Source organism: Triturus cristatus, chromosome 8, assembly GCF_964204655.1.
Source record: "Triturus cristatus chromosome 8, aTriCri1.1, whole genome shotgun sequence".
Lineage (NCBI taxonomy): Eukaryota > Metazoa > Chordata > Amphibia > Caudata > Salamandridae > Triturus > Triturus cristatus.
The window spans coordinates 290,686,239-290,712,805 of record NC_140591.1 but is presented as its reverse complement, the minus strand read 5'-3'; the positions used below and the strand labels follow the sequence as shown (position 1 = coordinate 290,712,805).

Here is a 26,567-nt window from a genome sequence, read left to right as displayed (position 1 = left end):
TCGGATTGAGTCCGTTGTCCACTGCAAAGGGTATTCCATAGGGAATGGCAATGTAGCCGGAGTCAACGGGAAAGCCAGCGACTTGTTCCAGTTGACCTTAAGGCCCGACAGCGCCCCAAACCGGACCACCTCCCGCAAAATGGAAGCGAGATTCTCCTCCGGGTCACGGACGTACAGCAGCGTATCGTCCGCGTAGGTAGAAATACCAATCTTATAGGAGGGAAAGTTAATGCCCTCAAATCTGTGGTATTCTCGTATTGCGCATGCTAAAGGTTCCGCCACCAGCGCGTATAGGAGTGGGGAAAGAGGGCAACCCTGCCTGGTCCCCCTGGAGATTTCAAACGCCTCCGTGACTCGGTCGCCGAGGCGCAGCCGGGCAGTGGGCCTAAAATACAACGCTCCAAGCATCTGCAAAAAAGGCTCTCCTAGTCCAAGTTTCCTCAATACCCTCACCATAAACGGCCATTCCACAGAATCAAACGCTTTCTCCATATCTAGGAAGAGCGCTAAGGCCTTACTCTCTGGGCGCACATGCTGCATGACTCCAAGGACCGTGCGGAGATTGTACGTGAGGTTCCTGGATGGAACAAAGCCTGCCTGCTCCGGCGCCACGAGCTCCGGCACCAGTAGCGCTAAGCGCGTGGCCAGCACCTTAGCATATATCTTGGCATCGACATTAATCAGGGAGAGTGGCCTATAGGAACCGCACAGGTTAGAGGGTTTCCCGGGTTTTAAAATGGTAACCAGCAGGGCCTCTCGCATCGTGTCAGGCATACAGCCCTCAAGACATATGTCGTCAAAAAGAGTCATAAGGTGCGGGAGGAGCTGATCCTGGAAGGCCTTATAAAAGGCCACCGTCAGCCCGTCCGCTCCCGGGGCAGTGCCCGCCTTCATACCCCCCAGAGCCTCCAGGATCTCATCCTTTTGTATGGGCAGCGCCAGGAATTCCCTCTGCGAGTTAGTCAAAAACGGCATTTTAATGTAACTGAGGTAGTTTTCTATCTCCTCTTCCATGTGAGAGGACTGAGATTTATACAGTCCAGCATAATAGGCCCTGAATTCTTCTATTATCCCCGTCTCGTCAGTGATCACATCGCCCGAGGCAGTGACAAGCTCGTCGATGACTAGGGGTCGCCTAGCATTACGGAGTATCCCCGCAAGTAAGGATCCCGGGCGCTCGCCTTCCCCGTAGGTACGAGCCGTTGCATACTTTCCCATATGTTTCACCTCTCGGTCCGCTTCGCTGTTGAACTCAGCGACCAGGTTCTGCATCTTCGCAGCTATCTCAGGGTCCGCAAAAATCCCCTGACTCTCCTCCAACCGCGCAATCTGCGTCTCCAGAGCCCCCAGCCGCTGCCGTATGGACTTAAGCACACCAGAATGCTTAGTCATTACAACACCGCGAATATAAGCCTTAAACGTGTCCCACACCATTTGGAAACTCCGGACTGAGCCTGAATTTACCTCAAAGAAAGATTCTATGTCATCCGCCAGTTCCCCCCGAAACACGTCATCTAACAGTGAGTAAGGTGTCAGCCGCCACGTGAACGGCGGGACTCGTCGGTGCGGAGTAGCCAGTACCAAGAGAAGGGGAGAGTGGTCCGACAAAGTGCGCGGCAAGACCTCGCAGCCCCTGATGACCGCAAGCAATGACCGCGACACTAACCAATAGTCTATTCTGGTATGCACGTCGTGGAATGCCGAGTAATGCGTGAATCCCCCTTTACCCGGGTGCCGGTGTCGCCAGACGTCTAACATTTCCAGTCTAGTTAATTCTGCCTGCATATGCAGGGCGGCGGTCGCCGGGCAGCGTGCTTGCCCCGAGGAGCGGTCCAAGTCCGGATTGAATGTAAAATTAAGTCACCACCCCATACCATGCCAGTGTGCACGTGCTGCCTGCATTGTGTCGCCAGTGCGTCATAAAACTCAGGAGAGTCGTAATTGGGGCCATACACATTGACTACAATTAGGTCGTGGCCCTTCCCAGCGCACCGCGCAATTAAGTAACGCCCGTCCGGGTCGGTGGTCAGCGACGTCAACCGCAGGTTCGATCGTGGGTTTACCCAAGTAACCACCCCTCTGGAGTGAGATGTAAAGCCCGCCGCCGCGCTGTTGCCCACTAGCCCCTTCGCCGCTAACATTTTACTTGTAAGGGGGAGATGGGTCTCCTGAAGTAGCGCCAAGTCAATGTGATGCCTGTGGAGATAATTCAATACTTTCCTGAGTTTGCGATAATCGTTCAACCCCCGAACATTCCACGTCAACGCCCTAATGGCCACTTCGCCAGTGTCACCCATCGGCCCTCCTAGTCCAGTCATCCCAGCAGAAACATACCGCAACCGCTGCAGCTCAAGGGCCGAGCGGGAGTCCCCGCCCACCATTCAGCTCCAGACAACATGAAACAGCCATACAGCAGTAGAGCAGAAAACTTGCCACTCAGCAGACAGTGTGGATCCCAGTTCCCAACCGCAGAACGTCCCCCTAACTTCCCAGCCCTCCTCCCACAGCCGACCGCCCCCAATCTGGCCAGACAGATCCCCAGTCCCACCCCCCTCCCTACCCCACAACAAACATACAAAACCGTCCCCAAACCAGCCCCCAGAGGGGCCATGTAAGCTATCAGCGCTGGGGCAGGGGCCGCCAATGAACAGCTACCCTAAAACTCTCAACAGGCCACCATATAGTCGTGCCCCCACTCCCATGCCCCAGGTCTCAGTACAGCTCGAGCTAGTATCGCCTCCCCTCCAGTGGTTCTAGGGGAGTCCCCAACACCCCCGTCGGAGGCGAGCCGCCCCACCTATCTAAGCTTGCCAGTCACGCTCAAAGCGCCCCCATTTAGACATCTAGGTCGGAGCCCATTTGTCTCATAGACCAGCCCGCACGGTGAGCCCTAGGCGCCACCCCAACCAGAACCCCGCAGTTATAAAGGCCACAGAACTATCCAGCCAATGACCAGTCAGTGTAAGCAGACCGGCCCCCACCACACCTCCGAGTCTAGGGCTCCGACACCAGGGCACCCCCAACACATCAGAAAGTTCTCACCCAGCTGCAGCCTCAAAGTCCTCAGGGGTGGTCGCCGTCTCCTGCGCACCAAGAATGCTCCAGCAGTCATGACTCCGCCAGGGAAGCAGCTGCTCCCGCAACATGTCGGCAACCCCCTGCCTGGCAGCAGAGCGTATCCAGAGGCCACTGCCAGCAACCTAGTCCTGCTCCCCCAGGCTGGAGGCCTCCGCTCGGGTGTCGATGCGGTCCTGTAGCCCGTGCCGTTGCTCCCTCGACCACTCCTTCAGGGATCGCTGCAGCTCCCTCGGATCCGTGAAGAAGTGCAAGTGCCCCTGCCTGTTGATCCGGAGCCTCGCCAGGTATAACATAGCATAGTCCAGGCCCAAGTCGCGAAGTTGTTTTTTGTAGGGTGCACACTGCCTGCGCTCCTCCTGGACCTTCGCCGTGAAGTTGGATAGATGGAGATGTCCATCCCCTCAAATTGCAGCTTCCCCTTTTCTCTTGCCACCCGCAGGGCTGTGTCTTTGTCTCTATAGTTCAGTAGTTTCGCTATTATGGGTCTTGCGGGCGCCCCAGGCTTGGGGCGAGGGCCCAACGAACGATGGGCTCTCTCAACAACAAACATAGGGGAGAACACGTCTTCTCCCAGCAGAGCCCGCAGCAGTTTTTCAACGAAGAGTTCCATTCGCCCGGTGTGCGTCGACTCCGCCACGCCTGTTATGCGGACGTTCGACCTCCTCGAAGGGGCCTCTAAATCCTCGGACTTGTCCTGTATGACCTGCAGTAGTTTACTGAATTGCCTGCGATCCGAGTCCCACGCCGTCTGGGCCTCCTCCACCTGCGTTATTCTCTGTACGGACGCATCCAGCCTCTCTGAGTTCTTATCCACTCGTTCCGACATGCGGTCCATGCGGTAGGTGAGCGCATCAAGCTTGGTGTCTATCGCAGTCAGACTGCCCTGTAGCCCTTTTTCCATTGCCGCCAGCATTGCTTTGATGTCGGCGCACATAGAGCTCTCCGAGGCAGCTCCATCGGGAGGCCGCGCCGGCGGTGCTTCATCAGGCCCCTTCGGCTTGCGGGGGTCAAAAGACAGTTTGGGCTGGGTCTTATCGCTTTTGCCCATGGCGACGCTGAGGGTCAGCGGCCGCCGCGCGCCCGCCACTTCGGGTCAAAGTCCAGATCCAAGGGGGGCCGCGCTACAGGTAACCCCAACCACGTCTCGCCAATGTTCGTACCGCCGAACACTCCAAGTCACTATTCAACTCCCTGGTCTCTTCTCGGCCACAGGCACCAGTCAGCCCGCAGAGTCTTAGGCCAGCCCTCGCCACTCCCAGTGTCCGATCGCCACCGCGGGCCCGAGCGAGGGGGGGGGTGCTCCCCACCCAGGGTAGCCGCTCCACGCTCCTCCACGTGCTTCGCCGCAGTCCGGGAAGACACCTCTGGGGCAGTAGCTAGTGACTGCTATCCGCAAGGTCCACGCACAGAGGGGCCGCGGCAGCAGACCTCTCCCATCAACACGATCGCCCCAGTGGCCCCCCCCCAACTCACGCAGCCAGGGCGCAGCACAGGTCAAGGGATCGAGCTCTCCGGGTCCTTACCGTCTTTCACCGCTCCGTCCACAGCACGGATCAAGAAGGAGCGGCGATCGCTCTGCAGACTCCACGGGCCCGGATTATCGCCTGGGGTGCAGGGGGGGGGGGGGGGAGGGTGCCACCACCCAGGTAGCCTGCAAGGACCCACGACTCCCGGGTGCCCAGTTTAGTCACCGCTGCGCTCCCCCGCCTTCTCCTGTCCCGCGGGTGCCCCTCGGCCAGCGCCGATCCCCAGGGGAGCCAGAGGGGGGGCGGCCCACACCAGACCGCCTGCCTCCCCCGCCGTCCGATGCAAGTGATTCTCGGGGGAGTCTCCAGGTCCAGATCACCGGGGGCACCAAGGGCTCCACGCGGCGCAAGCAGCCGCCGCCGGGGGGCTCAGTCAGCAATCCAGCCGGAGGGGGGGGGGGGGGGGGGAGGGGGGGAGACACCACCACGCACTCTCCTCACCCCCTACGGGTCCGCACTCCTCCGTCTGTGCCTCCGGTGCACTCAGCTCCGCCGTATCTCGGTCTCACAGGCGACGAACCAGGTCGATCGGGTCCTCCCCCTCCAGCCCTGCCGCACGTCGCGTGACGCACGTCGGGGAGAGCCGCAGGGCAGCCCGGGGATCGCGGCCCTGTCCGCCTCTCCGTGCGCCGCCCGCCGTTGTCGTCTCTCCGGGCCCCGCCCGCCGCCGCCGGGTATCCGAGGTGAGGCAGCTCGGTACCGGAGGGAACCCCCTCGCCAGCGAACTTGTCAGCTCCGCCGTGCAGGATACTTTAGACGGATAGTTTGGGGCTTGGACCAGGAGCTCTGCGCTCACACGTCCACCATAGCCGCCGGCTAGCTCCGCCCCCCCGATGAGCGAGGATTTTACGTCGATCGTTGAACTGGAAGAGTTCGGAACTGGAGCGCGAAGTATTACATCCGAGCCCGATGGCGGAAAAAAACAATCTGAGGATGGAGCCGAAGCCCATGCGCAATACGAACCAAAGGAGGAGTCACCGACCTCGTGACTTCCAAAGACTTTCCAAGAGGAAAAACAAACTGCAAACATCCAGGCCCAACACCAGATGGCGATCTATGCACAGTGTATAATCTGCAGCTCATATGCCTCGAACACAAAGTTAGACAATATTGAAGACAAGCACTGGCAAAGCTAATCGGTTTGGCCTTTCACATAGATACAGTGCCTCAAGTAATTACTAGATATCCTTCAGGCTTTCAAAACTTTACTAGATGTCCATCTCAAGTCAAAAGCAACTGTTCAACAAGTAGCATAACGCTGCAAGATCTCATGTTGTTACTACATATCCCTTTTGAGTCTGAAACTGCTTCAAATGTCCTTCACAAAGTTGAAGGGTGTGGCTTCAATATAAAAATGTAAAATATACACTTTTAATACTCTAACATATTGTGCTAACTTTCTACAGGATAGGTAAATATTACAATGCTGGTATAGGCTGATGAGTCAATATTGCCATTTTCAATAAATGTCTTGATTACTATGGAACACTTGTGAAGACAACCTAGTATACAAAGGTACTAGCAATCACTGTTTAAGTCAAGAGCCTTCACCCATATTCTACCTTTTTGAGTGGCACTATGCTTGTGTGACAGTAAAATGGCCACTACCTTGTCCGGTGGTATAAAGAAGCAAAATGCAAACCAATAGATCAAAATACTCGATGAAAGGCACGCAAACAACACACAAACACACCCTCCCCCTCTAGTCCTTACTAGAGGTCCCACTCAAGTCATATGCAATATCTACAAAAAAGGTCATGAAGCTGCAGTTCCTAAGGTCATATATAGAGGACCCTTGAGTTATTCAGCCCAGCCCAAAACGCCAGGCAAGATCCCCCAGATGAAAAAACATAAGCTACCACCGATCATGCTAGGCCTGGTTTGGTATCAAGAGTGCGATGCCGCTTGACTCCTATGGCACAGTGAGCATGAGAACCTATCTGGGCAACGAAAATGAATGCGTTGTCTCCCGTGGGAGTAACGTCCTTTACTCAGCACTCCGATATTAGCGAAATTCAAATAATGATGATCCAAGTGATAATAGATTATTTCACAAAATGTTCTTTAATTCAAGTTATATTCAGTTTCTTTGAAATTCATACTATTTCTCGCATAGTATTACGCATGTTTATTTTCAATGAATTCGAAGTGTTTCAGCCCAAATTCAAAGTATTTCAGCCCTATGCATTTCGGGCGAACCCTTCTACAGGGGACTTACATTCTGAAAGCATAAAACATTTTATTCAAATAACAAGATGCAACACAAATTTCATGAAATGTTCTGAGAATATCATGCTAGCAATAGTATAGGTTGTTTGAAAAAGTCAAATAGGGGGGAGGAGCCAAGATGGCGACCGGAGCAGACGCTTGAGCGCCCGGCTCCGCCGGCCCTTGGCCTCGGACTATCATCCTGATTTCTATCCTCGCCGATTTTCGAGGTGTAACGTGCGCGACGACGAGCTGACCACGCCGTCGCTTTCCCGGAGTCTGAGCCCGCCCGGATGCCGGAGTTCTTGGTGCCTTTGTTCTCCGCGCTGGACCCCTGCTCTATTGTGGCCTTGGCCGGCCCCCTGGAAGCTCCGCAGTCACTGGACCCCCGGCGCAAATCTGAGCCCCGAGGCCCCGATCCCGCCTCACACCACGGATTGTCGCCAGATGAGCCGGGGGAGAGACGCCCGGACATCTCCTTCACCTTTCACCCTACGGGCTGGAGCTATAGGGTAAGCCCCGGTGTGGCGGGTCTCCTGCTTCGCTCTGTGGCCCGCGCTGTGGAAGGCTGCGGACCCCCTTCTTCTATTGCCTAGTCGGCTGCACAGAGAGTCCGAGGGAGGGGAAGCGACTGTTGGCTTTCACCTGTTGCGGCCAGACCTGCGTGGAATTGCCTTCTTGTTACGGGACCCCCCCCCTGGCCACTGTACCGTTCAGCGGTAAAACATGGCGTTGATTGCTTGCTCGCGGCTGGGGGGCGATGCTCTGGTCTCGCCCGCTGCCTGCTTCGCCCTCCCTCTACCAGACTCCAGCTCCACAGTGCCGTCCCGGATTGCTGCCGATGCGGGGGCGCAGCTTCCGCTGCCGTGCGGCTCCGTTCTGGCTGCCCTGCGGGACCTTCGTCTGCAATTGTGTGTGGGATTGCAAATGCTGAGTGAGCGGTTCGACTCCATACTGTCGGCTGCGGGTCGTGAGCGCCCAGTTTGTTCTCAACAAGACGTGGGTCTGCCAGTGCTACTGTCCTCTTGTGGGGACGCAACGACTGTGTATAACCGTGCTACACTGGGGTCTGCATCTGGCCTTCCCGGCACCCAGGATCAATCGATCTCCTGCTCAATGGTCGACACTTTGTTTCCCCGTTCATTGCTGCCTGCTTTGTTGTTGCCTGCCTCACCGCGTCCGCAAGAGTATTCAGCTGAGCGACACCTGACGTCCTTGAGGAACCGTTCACGGTGGCCTACGGCTTCTTTTATGTGGAACTCCTGTACTTTACAGGCCAGGTCTGGATTTTATATGGTGCACAAGGGGACCTCAATAGATGATCGGCGGCCATTTTGTGACTCTATTTCTCCATCCTCTCCCAAGCGGCCATATTGTCTTTGTCTGCACGGGCTGCGGGGCCTTCATGTGGGGGCTAGTCTAATCTTACGCCCGCGATCGGGCCAGGGCTAGATTGATTTCTTATATCATGGTGTCACGGATGGGCTGGACTGGGACTGGAACTGTCTGCATATGTTGTGCGCACTCGTCGCGATTTGTTTGCCTTCATTTATATTGTTGTGACACGTATCTTCACACGACCGCCTTTGGGTGTAGTGGGTTCACAGTGTGTGGAGACGTAGTTGGCCGGTGGTTTCGGGCGCTCTGAGGTTACGTGGGCTCCTCCCCGCTTTCTCCTTTGTTTTCTCATTTTCCTTACTCTATTCCTACTTTCTCTCTTGTCTATATTTCGGGTTCATTGGGCGACAGGCACTATGCCGGGGGGGGGGGTAGGCCGTAGCCTCCGCATTGGTGTAGGGTGGGGGGGTAATGTACCTTTTCTTTTTAGTTCTATGGGCCTCTTTCTTCTATGTCTCTGCGCTATACTTGTTTCCGATTCGGGGTCCGGGTGTGGGGTGGATTTAGTGGGGGCGGATTTGGAGGGGTGCGTATTTGCTCGTGTGACTATCCTGTTATATAATTGCATCGCCTCACTGTCTGAGATTTTCAATGGCCGTTTTACTGATGCTGCTGCCCTCCCGTGTGATGAAGCCATCTTGCGGACTCGAATTTCCTTGGTTCTATCCTCTACTGACTTTTTTCTCGATAAAATTATTTTGAAAACCTTAAAATTAACCTTTACTTCTCCTTCCCCGGGTGTCAAGGATCTCTCCAGTGTATAACTCCTGAATCGTTGCTAATCTTGACCATTGACGCACAGGGGTTGTAATTTGTGTCTTAGTGCTTAACCGTTTTGTGGCCGGCCGGATGGTTGTAGGCCCGTATTTGTCCTTTTTATATGCACTAATAAAGGTTTTTAAAAAAAAAAAAAAAAAAAAAAAAAAAAAAAAGTCAAATAGGTCGTGAGCGGAAGAGTACCGGACTGTAAGGGTGTTAAATTCATGCATTGGATGGTGGCGAACACACTTAGTTGATATCTATACTATATGTGTTTGTGCGGGAACCGTTACAGAATCTGTTTGAAAAATAACATGAATTTAACTGTGACGGCGTGAAGGGAGAGTGAGACAAAATTCCTTTCGGAAATGTGTTCATGCAAAATAATCGTGAAGAAACGAATAGACTGCAGGGAGACTCAGAGTATCTAATAGTGGCTAAGAATAATTAGGGTATTCCAGCCATTATGTGGGTCACTTTTTTAAAATCTTTTGCAGGTAGCACTCTGGCATGACATACAGCCTTATATTGTGAATAATTATTAGTTTAAAATCCACTTCATCTCATTTGTGAAATAATGCAGCACTCAAGTACTAGCGGCATCCAGTTCATGAAATTTGTGGCTCTAGACTTGAATTAGAAAACATATGCAAGTTACTTGTGTAATTTGAGAAACGACAATTACCTCTTTGGACAGGTTGTTTCAATAGTGACTAAATACCACTGGCAAAAGACGTAAAGAAAGTATTTGCTACTTGAGGTTTGAGCCCCATAGTTGGGAGTGCGCCTCTTTTTGGATCATAGAGGTATATTTTATTGTGCTATCAAAGTAAAAAAAAAAAGAAAAAAAAAAACTTACTTGGAAATGTCATAATTCCATGCATTATAAATGAAAATGTATTAGTATTAAAATTGTTCAGAACTTAGCCTGAATTATTCTGGTTTACCCACACTGGGATTGAATATAAACAGGACTGATATCCTATAGTTAGAAGTGAAAGTTGAATATAAATTTATGCCACCAAGACACCGAGATTGGAGTTCTAGGCTGTACCACTAGTCGAGGCCAGTGACACCATCTAGCCCAGGGGGCTCCTACATTTTCTGTGATTTGAGCTACTTCCGATCAGTGCAAAACATTGTGAACTACCGAAGGCTAAACCACCTGCGCATTGTTACCAGACACCCTCAAGGCAAGCTTCATTGACTTGATTTCTAAAGTCCATGGAGTCAGATGCTATGGTTTGAACAAAATACTTTGACTAGGGGCACTATGACAGGAATGTCATGTGTGTCAGTGAGTGTGGGGTCTTTGAGGATGTATGAACATGCGTGTGAATGGTGGGACATTCAAGTACGGGTGACTGAGAGACTGTCATACTTGTGGGACAGGACATATCTTTTTACCATGTGGCACAGTTACATGTATGCAAGAATTGAACTCCACCCACGGTGAGCGTCCCTTTGATGCACTGCTGGCTTCCAAAAGGAGGATGGTAATCCCTTTGCTTATGGCTTGTAATAACAGACTGCACTCAATTTTTCATGGTTCATTCCATATTGTATTTCTTCATTCACATATGCGTTTATTCTTTCAAACGTTGGGTTTCCCTATGTGAATCATTTTTACAGGACTACATTCATGACATGTTATCAATCAAATTATCGTTTATCCCAATGCATTTCGGGCTAATTTAGCCCTTTATCAGAGGATGTGTTTGGAAAGATGTGTGTTTGCAAAGAAGCAGGATGCGAGTTTGCGAAAACAAACCATGAACAGAGTGATTACCGTCCTCCATTTGGAAGCCAGCAGTGCATTAAAGGGTCCCTACCTGCTCGGGGCACTATTCTTACTTATTGAGACACGCTTCCGATCAGAAGGAGCAAACTTTGTGCACGCTAACAGCAGGCAGCGATACAACAGCAATATTTATTGGTTATAGACTGCATACAAATACAGTGCGTGAGCCAATTCTTATCATTTACAGTTACATGTATACCACAAACGGGAGAAATTTAAAGTACATGAAAATATTCTTCAAAAATGTATGGAAAATATTTCGGCATAAATTCATCCAATTTAAAATAATGGTTCTATTTTTTACTTTGAATATGGCACGGTATTGAGAAAATTAAACCGAAGAGTTAACTTTGTGGAATCGATGAAACTCATCATTTACATTTTCTCCCATTTCCAAGTGTCACATTTACAAACACCAAACATCTTGCTACCAGGAGACCATTGACATGGGAGAGTATTTATAACAAAAATACATTTGTGTAAATGGAAAGAATTAAGTGAATAAACATGCTTCATAAAACATTAAGATGTATTTGGCTTAATTGCAAGTGGAGAAAGACATCGCTACTTAATGTTTCATAGAAAACATTTTCTTCAGTTGAAATTTCTCCCATTTGAAAAATAAAATGACAATTTTTCAGTTAAAACTAGGTCTACTAATCACTGGGAGCAAAAGGCCTGCTGCTTGTAAATGCAACACTTTGAGAGAGAATGAGTACGAATATGCAAGACTGAGGAAGGATGAGTGAGTGCAAGAGTTGGTGAAAACGACTGATTACAAGTGAGTGTAAATGAACGGTTGTATGTCGTTACAACGCATTCCGTTGCAACACATGCCTTTACCATGCATGCGTTACAACAGAATACTATTTCCACGCATAACCTTTACCACGAATATTCCTTTAACACGCATACCTTTACAACGATTTTCGTTGTAAATTTATGCATGGTAAGGGCATACTCTTGGTAAAGGTTATACCCCCCCCCCCCTGTACCCTTACATGACACCCCAGCCCACAATCCTTCTTATAATTACCCCTGCCCTGAAACCCTCAATCCTTGTATATATATTTTTTTAAACTAAATTTCCCCTTACCTATTCACGTCGTCTCCTCTCCATCTTCCTTGGTGACGTCGTACAGAGGAAGCGGAAGTTTCTTTGTTTCCTCTCAAACGACGCCAATTGCCTCTACTTTGCGAAGTGACATCAGGTGCGTTTTTTATCCCATCAGGGTGCTCCCTTTTATATACCACGCTTTTTTTGGGGGGGTGGCGGGGGAGGGGGGGGTGGGAGACCCTACAAGCCCCCTTTTTCTAATTTTAGCCTTTACCACACATGCCTTTACTACGTATCTCGTAGTAAAGGAATGCATGGTAAAGGCTTTCGTGGTAACCACGCATGCGTTGTAATGCATGCGTGGTTAAGGTTTGCGTGGAAACGGCCGCGTTGTAGTGGCCGTTTCCCTAAATGAACTAGTGAGTGAGAAGGAGTGAACGTAAGTGAGCAAATGTAAGAGAGCATTAGTAAGACTATGGTATTATGCTTGCGAGTGCCGTTGCGTTGGTCGTAGCATACTGAAGGTCATTCTCTGCTTATTGAGGCACCCATGGCAAAATGCTGGTGTTGGCATTCTGCAAACACTTTTTTGTAAGACGGGTACCTGTCACAAAACACTGCCATTGGCATACTGGAAGTAATTATTGCCATACTGGGCACCCATGGTAAAGTACTAGTGTTGGCAAAAAAAAGGAGAATCCTGGCATGTGGGGCACTCACAGAAAAATGCTGGCAAACTGGAGGTTATTCGTGTCATGAGAGGGCAACCGTGGCATATGCAAAGGATGCACCCATGACAAAATGCTGGCCCTCTCACATTAGAGGTAATTGACATAAAGGTCACCGATGAGACAGACCGTAATATCAAAATTCTGGCACATCAAACTGCGTGTCATTTTTGGCATCCATGTCATATAAGTGGCATCCATGTGAAAATGCTGGCTCTAGCACAATAAAGGTAGTTTATGATACATAGGGACACAAAGAAAAAACTGAAAGAAACGGGGTCAACTCCAGAGGAGCACAAGCTTTTATTGGCTCGGCATACCATGAAAAGATCGTAATATTTAATGCGAGTCCTTGTAGAACTTGTGGCTTTTTAGCAAATGTATGTGAAAAGTGTGCCTTGAATGCACCCTTTTGCAATAATGATTCTCTGTGAAAAATCCCCTTGAGCCCTTCTAGAAGAGGTCTGGCTCACTTGTTAGCTAAAATATAGGGCAAGTATTACTTTCCACCACTTTAAAAGTTTATATCAGCACCCTAATATCGGTGGTATTGAAAACAGACATTTGTCTGTTTTGTGATATTAATCATTTATTTATTATAGAACTTCAGCAATGTTAACTATTGTGGCAACACCCAGGTTAAGTTTATTTAAACATTTTCTGGAAGAGTTGGGCCTCATAAGTCAAAGGATGTAATTTGATGTCATTGTCAAATAGTGTGTAGTGTCACTTCTGTTACCTCAGGCAGTTTGGTGAATCGACGTCCTAAATCCACGGCAAATTCAATAACCCTCTCAAATTATTTTGGTCAAAATTAGTGTTAATAGACCCCCAGATAGTCAACCCTCCCTTGTTTACTCCCCAAACTAAGCCATTTACTGTACGTTCTTGACAGTGGTGAAAAAATCCAACTAGGGCCCTCCCCACTACTGGGAAATGCCCTCATCTCAGGGTATAACTTCAAGTCTAGGCTGGCCGAAGAGAACATTTGCACCCTGAAAGCCTCGACTCTAACTCGGTCTGGAGGGATAATGAAAAAAGCAATAGGATTCACTTTGCTGGTGGAAGCTTGGACCACCAAACTCACTTGTAGGATGTTACATAAGATAATCAGAATCGCCAGCTGATGCTCTGTTGCATCTGACCACTTTTCAATTCACAGGTGGATAAAAACAAATCTTAGACCAAGTGGGCAGAAGGGGTGTCTGTTAGGACATTGATGGGCTACAAAGAAGACAGCAAAGGGTGAAGGATTTCCGTAAGCACATTTGTTTTAACCTTAATTGAAGGAAGTTGTAAATCTACTACATCTGCAGCACATCTAATACCTACGGCAATGGAAGGAAGCACTCCCTTCCACTGGTGGCCCAAGGGGGAAACAATCTTGTAGTAGGGGGAGAATTAAGTCCACTGGCCTCCTATAGATCCATATAAAAATTATTATAATGTGAGATTAAATCATCTCTATCACCTACATTGCCATCTCCAACTGGTGGCAATCTCTGGTCAGAATTGGAACCAAGAATTTGGTAGAACTTGCTAAAGATGGCTTCCTGGCAGCAGAAGTGTTTTGTCTGAATCAGATTGTACGGGGGATCAAATGTACTAAAGTGGAGTCCAAGTGACCTTGTTTGGGTCGAGGTGAATTCAGATCAGTTTGGAAATCAGGATAGTCGGAGTGTCCACCTACAGCGATGACTAGACTGGTGTAAAAAAAAAAAAAAAAATAAGACCAACGCTGGCCTAGGAGCAGGAATCGAAGTTGGCAATGGAAGTAGATCTGGAAGTCAAGGCAGGTTCAGGGGCTCAGACCGTGCTAAAGGCAGACCCGCCGGATAGGACCAGACTGGAGGAGCATATGTGGATTTTTGAGATGGAGGGCAAACCAGAGGGTGCAAGATGGGTGCCTAAAAGATGCAGGATGTCCTCCTTAAAGGCCTTGATATTGCTGCTGCATCACTGATTGACTGCAAAACTCTGGGAGCATCAGGAAGAACTGTGGAATCGACTCCTCAGTTAGAGGTCAGCAACGAGCAAGACTGAGTGGTACCTTGATGCCGTCAAAACTTCTCTTTAGATATATTGACAGAATCAATTTAAGTCCCTCTCGCTTTCTTGCATTTCCTCTTGAACTTAAGACTTCGACTTACTGGACGAACACAGCTGCAAAGACAACCTCTTGAGGGATTGGCCTTGAGAACAGGATGGGGTCTGTGAAGTTGATTGAGACCAAAATGGGACATGCATAGTTTCTTTCGATGTTTGGCAACTTACAGCTCAGCTTTATGGTCTTTAGGGGCATGAGGGCACATTCCTCCAAAGACCTGGAGTTGTGCCCCAAACCAAAACACAATAGGCGTACCTCGTGCTGGTCCATCACCAACATCTGTTTACGGCTGCTACAGCAGGCTTTGAACCCTGTAGTTCTAGGTTCCCTTGCACAATGAAATTCAGTCTGGGAAAAAAAAAAGTCAAACCGAATGCAACATGTTGGAAGGCGCAGAAAGAAAGTAACTGACGTCAATGCAGATGGGTCACAGGTATATGTTCTGCTTTGTCACTTCCAGGGCAGAACGCAAGAGGTGCATGGGAACACTACTTGAAAAACTTCGATAACCAGTCCGGTGCCTGCAGGATTTCTAAGTGTGAGGAATCTGGGGTTACAAGTACACATCAGTACATTGCAATCATATATACAGTACGTATCCAAGATAAACTATTTTATCTGTTGTGTATCTTTCAGCAGAAATCAAACCCAATTGATCAGAAGATGCGTATAATATACAAATATGTCACCTTACCTTTTTAATTTTTTAGGACTCTTCAAATCATAATGGGTAGACAAGTCGTGGACATTCATCTATAAAGATTAAATAAAATGACCTTTAAAACATTTTTTTACTTGGTTTGAGGGAGTGCGCTTTGGTAAATGCAAAATACAGTTTGCGTCATCTGGTTTCACAAAAGCAATCGGAAGTAAACTTAATATACACACACAAAACCACTCACCAATAGCCTTCAGCGGTGAGTTTCAAGTGGAAGAGAATCTGTAGCCCAGTGCATTCTAGGTAATGTGGTCCATCTTTATAAAGTTGCAGTTCTTTCAATTAATTAAAGCTTGGTTAGTCTTAATTTCTTTAAAATCTTTCACTCATGAACTCTTTGGTGGAGTACAGAAGGTACCGAGCGAAAAACAGGTTTGCATCTTAACATTCAAAGACTTGTGCCTTCTTAACTGTCCAATGGACAGGTTACTGCAAGCGTCATACCACTCTGGTGCAAGACATTGGACTGAGAACCATTTTATGCAATGTGGCTGCACTCCAAACTAGACTGGCACTCACCATTAGCTGTGAGTTTTAACAGAAACCCTAACTGTGCATGTTGGTCAATGCACTCCATGTTAGCAAAATTGCAGTTCTTCAAATGGAGCAATGCTTGATAATTTATTCCAAATATTTCATTTTCTCCGACACGTTTAGCTCTTTATGTGCTTTTCGCTGGAGCACAGAAGGCATACCAGAGAACATTTCAAGAGCAAACCATGGTTTACTGGTATGCTGCTAATCAATGGTAGAACTTTCATCAATTTTATGTAGGAAGGGTCTGAACTTTAAAAAAGGAATATGCTACTTACCAGTATGCATCTGTTCTTGGCATGTAGAGCTGCAGATCTACACACTTGTGCATAGATCGCCATCTGGTGTTTTGGCCCGGATGTTTGCAGTTTGTTTTTCCTCTTGGAAAGTCTTTGGAAGTCACGAGGTCGGTGACTCCTCCTATGGATCGTATTGCGCATGGGCTTCGGCTCCAACCTCAGATTGTTTTTTGCCAGCAGGGAAAGATGGAGCGTAGTAATAACAGTGAAGATGCCCATGTGTGTGTATCTAAATAGGAAACTGGAACAGATACAGGTAGCCGGGGAGGCGGGTGGGCGTGTGTAGATCTGCAGCTCTACATGCCAAGAACAGATGCATACTGGTAAGTAGCATATTCCGTTCGAGGCATATGAGCTGCAGATTACACACTTGTGCATAGATTATATAGCAGTTCCCAACCTTAGCGGCGACCACCTGTATCTGTTGCAGTGGTTTGAAATAATGTTTCGAGTACAGCCTGGCCCACACTAGCCTGTTGCTTAGTTTGCACATCTACACAATAGTGTTGAGTGAAAGTGTGCGGTGTTGACCATGTAGTTGTTTTGCAGATATCATCTAATGGGATGTTCCCTAACAATGCCATGGAAGCCCCTATCTTCCGTGTAGAATGGGCTTTAGGGGGAACGGATAGCGTTCGCTCTGCTTTGTGGTAGCAAATTTGAATGCATTTTACAATCCACCTAGCTATCCCTGATTTTGAGATAGCGTTGCCTTTGTGTGGTGGAGAGAAAGAGACAAACAGTTGTTTGGTCTTACGGAAAGGTTGTTTTCTCTCGATGTAGTAGAGTAAGGCTCGTTTGACATCTAGTGTGTGAAGAGCCCTTTCTGCAACGGTCTGTGGTTGCGAGAAAAATACTGGTAGTTCTACTGATTGGTTTAGGTGAAAGGGAGAAATGACTTTAGGGAGGAATTTTGGGTTGGTACGGAGAACAACCTTGTTATGGTGCATTTGGAGAAAGGGTTCTTGAATGGTAAGTGCTTGTATCTCACTGACCCTTCTGAGGGAAGTGATGGTTACAAGAAAAGCGGTTTTCCATGTTAGAAATTGTAGTTCACATTTGTGCAGAGGTTCGAAGGGAGGCCCCATTAGCCTGGTCAGAACGATATTTAAGTTCCACACAGGTGAGGGTGGCACTCTGGGGGGGAATTATTCTTTTAAGGCCTTCCATGAAGGCTTTAATGGCAGGTACTCTAAAGAGTGATAGATGTTGCCTGTTTTGTAAGTAAGCTGCAATAGCTGCGAGGTGTAGTCGAATGGACGTATAGGCTAGATTGCACCTTTGTAGGTGGCGTAAGTAGCCTATGATGTGTTGAATGGACAAGTCCAGGGGATTAATGGTGTTGTTATGGCAATAGACAACAAAGCGTTTCCACTTGGCGGCGTAGCACGCTCTAGTGGTAGGTCTTCTAGCTTCTCTGATGACGTTCATACAGTCAGGGGGAAGATTTAGGTACCCGAATTCTAGGATTTCAGGAGCCAGATCGCAAGGTTGAGCTGAGCTGGGTCCGGGTGTCTGATCTCTCCATGGTTCTGGGTTAAGAGGCGTGGAGAGAGGTGTAGTTTTTGGTGCGGTACTACAGATAGTTCCAGCAGTGTGGTGTACCACGGTTGTCTGGCCCACGTTGGAGCTACTAGGATTAGTGTGAGGGAGTGTTGTTGTAGTTTGCGCACCACAAGTGGAATGAGTGGCAGAGGCGGAAAAACGTATGCAAATCTGCCTGACCAATTCATCCATATCGCATTTCCTTTGGACAATGGGTGTGGGTATCTGGCGGCGAAGCTTGGGCATTTGGCGTTTTCGTGGGTGGTGAAGAGGTCTATCTGTGGATGTCCCCACATTTGAAAGTACGGGTGAAGATCTTGCGGGTGAAGTTCCCACTCGTGGATCTGTTGTGTCTGTCTGCTGAGCAGATCCGCCACAGTGTTTTGGACTCCTGGGACATGATGAGCTAGGAGAAAGATTTTGTGGGGTATGGCCCATCTCCATATGCTCTGTGCTAGTTGAGAGAGCTGTGGAGAGTGTGTGCCGCCTTGTTTTTTAATATAATACATGGCTGTCATGTTGTCTGTGCGGATCAGGACTGACTTGCCTGAAATTTGTGTTTGTAAAGATTTTAGGGCTAAGAAGATTGCTAGTAACTCCAGATGGTTGATATGGAGTAACTTTTGTTGAGGTGTCCATTTGCCCTGCATGGTGAGATGTAATAGATGAGCTCCCCAGCCGGAGAGCGATGCGTCCGTTGTCAGTAATATTTGAGGAACCGGGTCCAAGAACGGTCGACCTTTGGAAAGGTTTGTGGTGTTCCACCACTGCAGAGAGCGATGGGTGCGACCGTCTACCAACACCAGATCTGTTAATTGACCCTGGGCCTGGTTCCACTATCGCGCTAAGCACTCTTGGAGAGGACGCATCTTGAGTCTTGCGTGAGGTACTATGAAGATGCAAGAGGCAATCATCCCTATTAGTTGCATGAACACTCGAGCTGGAAGGGAGTGTTGTGCTATGAATTTTGTGCGTAGAGCTTGAATGCTTGCAAACCTGGCAGGATTGGGGTAGGCTAGCGCTCTTGAGGTGTCTATGGTAGAACCGAGGTATTGTTTTATGTGGGATGGTTGTAGATAGGACTTCGTGGTTTACTGTGAAGCCGAGTTGGTGAAGTAACTGAATAGTGGTGGACGTGTGTTGTACACACTGATAGACGACTGGCTCATAAAAGCCAGGTCATACAAAGTATGGGAAGACGTAAATGTGTTGTCTTCGCAAATGTGCTGCCACCACTGCTAGGCACTTGGTGAATACTCGTGGCGCTGTTGTGACTCCGAACGGGAGCACTTAGATTTGTAGTGGACGGACAACACTACCAAATCAGAGGTACTTCCTGTGAGCGCTGTGCACTGGAATGTGGAAATGCGCGTCTTTTAGGTCCAAAGTGGTGAGGAAGTCGTTTTGAGAGAGGAGCGGAAGTACCTGCTGAAGCGTCACCATATGAAAATGGTCTGAGTGTATGTATGTGTTTAGGGGCCGGAGATCTAGGATGGGTCGAAGAGTCTCGTCGGTAGGAACGTGTTCTATTGCCAGTTTCTGTAGGAGGGAGATTACCTCCTGCTTTAGGAGTTTTAGATGTTCTTGTGACATTGGGCGTTGACTAGGTGGAATGTTTGGGGGGGTAGAGATTAGTTCTAGGCAGTAGCCTGACCGAATTATTTGTGTTAACCATTTGTCTGAGGTGATGGTAGCCCAGACAGGAAGGAAATTTTGTAGTCTGCCCCCGACCGGAGTGGGATGGTCTGGGGGGAGCGAGGGGAAGTCATTGGGTAGGTGGCGTGGCAGAGCGGGCGGTGTTTGTTTTGCCTCTGCCTTTGTTATTGTTACCCCTGTAGCCGCCTCTTTGATAACCCCTTGTAAAGGTGGACTGAGTGGGGGATTTGTATGAAGTGGAGGCGGTGTCTGGGGAGTAGCCTCTGGATGTGCTCCGAAAGGAAGAGCGGAGAAAGGAGGGTCTGGGAGGGTGTGATTGCAAGGCTCCCATAGATTTTGCCGTGTCAGTATCCTTTTTCATTTTTTCTAGGGCCTCATCCACTTTTGGGCCAAATAGATGTTGTTGGTCAAAGGGATGGTTGAGGATGGAGGCTTGTACCTCCGGTTTAAAACCTGAAATCCGTAGCCAGGCATGGCGACGGAGGAGGACGCTAGTATTGATGGCCCTGGAGGCTGTGTCTGCTGCATCTAGGGCACAACGTATGGAGGTATTAGTAATAGTTTTGCCCTCCTGAATTAGTTCGTTGGCCCTAGCTTTATATTTCTCAGGGAGGGAGTGCATTATGCCTTCCAATTCGTCATAATGGGCCCGGTCATATCTGGCTAGTAGCGCTTGAGTATTGGCGATACGCCATATATTGGCAGCTTGGGATGCAGTACGCTTGCCTGATGCGTCTAATAGTGTAGATTCCTTGTCAGGTGGTGGTGCTTCGCCTGACGCCTGGGAGTTTGCCCTTTTACGTGCGGTGGATACTACCAGAGAATCTAGTGGCGCTGGCCCTCTGATGTAGGAGGGATCTATGGGGGCGGATTTGTATTTTTTCTCGATGCGGCCCAATTGTGAAAGGGTTCCGCTTGTGTTTGGAATTACTTTTTAGTAACAGGCATACAGCAATAAACACTTCTGGAAAGGTATGATCATCTCACCATCTGGAGTGGCACATAATTCTTTTCAGTTCGCCATATTCGTAAATGTTGTGTGATAAAGTGCTGCCAATGAGTTAAGAGCTTTCAACAGGAGCTTGTCAATTTGTGGTTTAGTACAGTCTGTTTATGTTTCTGTGACCTAGATCTGTCTCATCTGAAAAAGCCAGGCTCAATTGGACCAATCACCACCAACTAAGCCTTGCCTGCGTCTATGTACTGCGATCTCCAACTTCATTCCCACACCTAGTATCTGAAGGGTCTGCCACTTCCTATACCATCTTCTAAATCTTAAGTTCCTCTACCTGTTCATCATTGCTTTTGGTCTTTACCATTTAGTCCAGATGATAGCTACTCACCTTTTTGTCAGCAGAGCTTCTGGCACCGTAAATTTGTTCTTTATTTTATCTTTCTTGGGCCTCGTATTATGCCCTGCAAACCTAGTTTAGATATTTTTGGGGTGCCTACATGTTTAGGGGGTGAAATATTGAAATCACTTGTCTACAGAAGGTTTAGATGCCTGACCAAGACCAAATCATATGCAAGAACTCTGCATTCGCCTTCATGCATCTTGGTCACTGAGGGATGCTTCAGGTATATACAATGAAAATAATTAAACTGTACTACTTTGAACCTAGCATTGCTTGAGGTTTGCTGAACTTGGAGTGCCTCAGTGACACCCACTCACAGTTCCCTGGCTGTCCCTAGCAACCTCCTGTATTATAAGAATTGGCCTGGCCTGATGCCCAAGGTCTCCAGTGCTGCCTGATAAGTGAGAATGGTGCCACTTGGATACAAGTCTGAAATTATTTTGCATCCCCCTGCTGCCCATAGTGAAAGGGAAAATCCTGCTCGATAGTCAAGAAAGGAAGCACTATAAGCAGAGATCAAGTGATTGTTTAATCACCCTTCTCACTGCCCTCTTCCATAATTCACCCACCCTGGTTATGTATAGGTCGAAACAGAATACCCAAATGCCCATCATTAGCAGTTCTCTAGTATCTGTCTGTGGGTGCATAGCTGAAATCAAATGCACCTCAAGTAGGGCTGCCATCAAACCAGAGAATTGCATGTGCTAAGCCCACATGTAATAAATTTCAAAATTCTGCAAAACTCAGGTCTCCCTTGCTCAAGGGCCCCTTCAGCACCTCCAATCTTAAACTGCTACATTTATATGCCCATACCAATGCCACCAGTAATTGGTCCAAATCCTTAAATGACAAATGCTAAATGGCACAAGGTGCCCTATTAGAGTTACAAACAGAGAAGGCATGCAGCAGAGAGGCTGGAAGTGTGCTCCAGGATGTCACTGATTGAAGCATGCACATCAATGCTCTGCCAACATTCTAGCAAAAGCGCTTGCCTAAGTTATGTCAATTCTTAATTTAAATGTGGTTAATACCCAAATCAAGGTTGGCTTCCCAATTCGGGACAACTAGCTCCCTTCACCTTTTTCCTTGTAGGGATAGTTTAATTTTATTTCGCTTTGCCTTCAACAGATTTGGTTCAGTTCTTGTAGGAGTATTGGCCCTGATCTTTCCAGGTCTCTCAAAGACATTGTACCACATTTGTAGTGGATTCTAGTGCGATACTAGAGTCAAAACCTGCTCCTCAACTGATCTCTACTGCTAGTGCGACCAGGAGAAGCAAGAGAGGATAAATCTACCTAGTCTCTTGTTCAGTTCTTCAGCTTAGTGACACCTTCTGAAATTCTTGGTTTTCTAGTTTTTTTTATGAAGCAATTCAATCCACCCCAAAAAATACATTCAGAATCCCATGTGCCTCAAAACCTGAATCATGCTTAGCGCTACACTTTTCTCTTACAATACTTTCACTCACAGCTTTCAGTTTTGTCATCATTGGTACCGTTTCTCCCACTGGACCAAATGTTCTAGCATTAGTCACAGATCACATGACAGATACATATATAGGCTTGTGCGTCCACCCAGGTTGGTGTGCCTAAGGCAAGGCCATCTTCACCTGCTCCTTCACCACCCAGGAAGAGGATAATGCTCATATCTTCAGGTCTCTTTACACTTACAGTTGTGACAATCTTCTAGACGTCAGATAATTATCTGGGTGTAAGTTAAGACCTTTAGTTGAGCAGAATAAGAAACGCGTTACTTACCTGTAACAGCAGTTATCCAGTATTGGTGTCTTTCATAGATTCACATGCCTGAATCATTCCCCGTCGTCGAGACGGGAGCCTCCGGTACATAAAAAGTAATGTCCTATAGACATACATAGAGAAAAATAGGCCTCCCCATAGCAGCCTATCCTAGTCCTTATGTAAAAAGGACCAAACTCTTAGAGTCAGCCAATCAGCTATCACCTCCCTCTAGAAACTTCCTGGCAGGAGCCTCAGTCCCTCAGATTTTCGTACGCACCAAGCTAGGTAGGCGTAATATAGTTAGAGAGAGATGTGAGTCCTTCCAGGGGAGGCGGGAGGGTTGCATGTGAATCTATGAAAGACACCAATACTGGATAACTGCTGTTACAGGTAAGTAACGCGTTTCTTATCCAGTATTAGGGGTGTCTTTCATAGATTCACATGCCTGAATCAGAGTAGTTAGCAATACATTATGCACATTTCTGATGTAACATGCCATAAAGATATTTGAGATAATACAACTATTATCATATCAGTTTGAAACATTGGCATACGTCAAAGCAGTAACTCAGTAAAGAATGTGCATACCAGGATGGCGGGATGTTGGAAGGCTCACCTCACTGGAATAGATGGCGAAGCACCGCCTGGCCCACTGCCGCATCCTTCGTAAGTTCGGCATCAAGGCAGTAGTGTCTGGAGAAGGTGTGCGGTGACTTCCACGTCGCCGCTCTGCAGATGTCCAAAATCGGCACTCCAGCGAACAGCGCTGCTGATGTGGACATCGCTCTGGTGGAGTGCGCTTCCACCCTGTCTCTCAAAGGCCGTCCGGCCCAGTCATGGCAGAATGCTATTGCCGAAGAGATCCACCTTGAAATGCTCTGTTTTGTTAGAGGCATACTGTAGGAAGGTGGATATCTGACTATGGTTACCCCCAACTTTTTTGCCTAGTGTCTAGCTGGTTTTTCGACTTAGTTGGCCTGAGATCCTGCCATTCAGGGTCTCAGGCTGTCTGCTCTCTCTTTAAAATGGACTCCATGTACCCTAGGTACATAACCAATTGGTAAGGATCACCTTATTGGACCCTGTACAGTGTACCCTAGGTACCCAGGGCATAGGTGTACCCTAGGCCTCCCAGGGGCTGCAGCATGTATTATGCCACCCCTGGTCTGGCCTTCCAATCAGACACAACTGGCTGATCACTCAGCTGGGGCAAGGTTGTGTAATCACCCCTTGCTTAGATATAGTATGCCTATATCTACCCTTATATATAGACACATGTGTACCTATCAGTCACTCCTATGGCAGGCCTTAACAATCCTGGAGGCAGAGTGCTTGGTAACATGTGAGATGGTGCTCTAGCATGAGCTGAGCCTGTCTGCAGCTTTCGGAACCATGTCCTTATAGCTGTTCTATGATATAGCCAACCATATAATCTTAAAGTGGCTTATAATCTTAAACGGTTATGGTAACTATGGTTTGGCTTTATCAAAACATGTCGTGTAAGGTGTCTAACACTTTGGAATAATACCCCCATACCATTTCTGGTAATGAGGATATTATCCCTCCCTTCTAGAGGGAGAGACATGTTAAAATCCTACTTTGCTGTTTAACTCTAACCAAAGCCTCAGCATCACAAAATGGATGCTGCTGCCACAGACACAAGTCTGACCTCCTGCTGCTGGGAGTGATCCCAGCCAGGGAGGCCTGGACAATAGGTTTCCTGCTTGGGGAGGTGCTAGCACTTCCCCAGACAGCCTTTAGTGTATTGGGGCAGGGTGGGCTGAAAGGAATGAGACATGCCTGGGGCACACAAGGTGTTCCTTGCATAGTCCAGTTCAAACCGGCGCTGGGGCACTCCAGCCCCAGCTCTGGCGCGAAACTGGACAAAGGGAAGTGGGTGTAACCACCCCCTCCCAGGTCCCACCCATAAGGCGTGACCTAGCAGGTATCCCAGCCCCCCAGATTAGTATAAGAGTGGGAGTTGGGCCTCAAGAGATTAGATTATCCTGAACCTGCAAAACTGAACAGAAACTCTGGACCTTCGACATTCGACGAAAGAAGAAGACTGAAGAATCTCCCTTGTAGCCAAGGAGTGGCTACCCTGTGCAAACAGGCACCATCAAGAGACTACCCTTTGCTTTGCCCCCGTTCTACGAGGAACCGACTGCAGAGCCTGACCAGAGCCTTGACTTCCAGACTTCTCCGACCCTGATCCACATCTACAGCAAAGCTGAGATCCGTGGAGGCGACGAGCAACGTGGGACCGGCTACCTGGAAAAAGTGGCTAGTAACTTAAAGCGCAGCTTCTGAGGTACCCTCGAAGTTGTGCACCGGGGATTGAGAAGCCCCAACCCCAAGCACCATCTGCACCGAAGATCAGCCCCCCACACTCCACGAGTCCTGCGTGGGGCCCTTCAGCATTTTCCTGCTTGCCGCGTCTGTCCGGTTGCTTGCCCGCTGGCTAGTGGCCTTTGTGACGACGCACCCTGAAATCTTCTGCGCTGGTTTGGCTCCTCCAGACTGGCTCCCGCTTCTCTGCAAAGAAGAAGCACCCCAGACCTTCCTGGTCTGCACCAGAAGCAAGTCCTTCGTTCTTCGTGGGTTCCGCTTGCCAAGGCTTGGTGAGTCCTAGTCCAACTTCGACGCCGCCGACAGCAAGAGCCTTCGTGGGACAGCTCGCCTCCTGGTCCTGGTCGTCCTCGACGCTTCCTGGTCCTCCTGGCTGCAGCGACAAGCTTCACCTTCACCTGCAATCTTCACGACATCGCCTGGTTCCTTCCTGGTTCCACGTGGTCACTGGCTAGTGACCTTGACTCTGTCCCTTCTGCTTGCAGGTTTCCTCTCTTCTTGATCCCAGCCTTGGGATCCACCGGACACTCTTCACTGACTGCCTGTCAGCATCTTTCTTCAGGCATCCATAGGAGTCGACGACGAAAACGACGCATCTTCACCCCTATGCACCCGCAGCCTGTGGGCTAGGTAACTTGGGTACTCCGGTGCTCATCAGGATAGTGACTATCCTAGTGTCTAGTTTTCAAGTCTCAACTTCCTAGCTACTCCGGAAGTGTCCTAAATCTACCGTTTTCTAAACTGTACTATTGCTATTGACTTTTACGCATTACGCATGAGTGTTTCCACTCTGCACACGAATCCCGTGGGCCTCCCACTTCCTAACTAACGCTAGTGTAGTGTAGCCCCAGCGATTCCCTAGGCCTAGGCCTATTCTAGTTCCGTGACAGTGGTTCTTATACCACTTACTTAGTATATGGTTTGCGTGGCCCCTAGGGCCTAACTGTATTACTTACCTGTGTGACTTAATGTATGCATAAATAAGACTGTGTTGTACTTACCTCTAATCTCATAAAGAGTGCTGAGGGTTTGCTTAGAATAAATACACTTTATTTTATATATATATCTGTTGTGGTGTCCTTTCATTTGGTATTCAAGGGATTATATATGGTATCACAGCTGGCTTCACATGCCATTCAGAGTTTAGCCTAAGACTGCTCTTGTCCATGCTACCACTAGGATAGCTGGTCTATAAGGTTGACTTTACAACCAATCACCATAAGGGTATTTGGACTGATATAAGGTGTACACTAGAACTAGTGACATCATATATCAGGCCAACTTCTCACACATACCCAACCTTGGCCTACTGTAGGCCACAAATAGTTGTGATGACTTCCTGAAGCTCTTTGTTTTGTCTATGTAAAACTTAAGACACCTTTTGAGATCCAGAGAGTGGAGTGTCCTTTCTGCTGCCGTGGTAGGGTTTGCAAAGAAGGACCGTAGAACCACCGGCTCGTTGAAGTGAAAGTCTGAAGGCACTTTCGGTATGAACTTGGGATTCGTCCTCAGCACCACCCTGTCCTGTTTGAACTGCATGAAGGGTTCCTGAATGGAGAGAGCTTGCAGCTCGCTGACCCTCCTGGCAGATGTTAGAGCGAGCAACAGAGCCGTTTTCCATGAGATGTACTTGATGGAAGCTCGATGAATGGGCTCAAAAGGGTGCTTCATGAGTTGGTTGAGGACCAAGTTGAGGTGCCACGTCGGTGG

The 26,567-nt window shown here is 48.5% G+C and overlaps 1 protein-coding gene across 1 annotated transcript in view; it reads right to left on the bottom strand.

The window, feature by feature from the left end:
• The window catches only part of RNF17 (ring finger protein 17), a 2,644,767-nt gene that overhangs the window by 2,251,288 nt on the left and 366,912 nt on the right, over nt 1-26,567 (bottom strand). Inside the window, exon 6 of the mRNA XM_085621540.1 lies at nt 15,357-15,415. Coding sequence (XP_085477666.1) covers nt 15,357-15,415 — 59 coding nt within the window. The remainder of the gene's footprint in view (nt 1-15,356; nt 15,416-26,567) is intronic.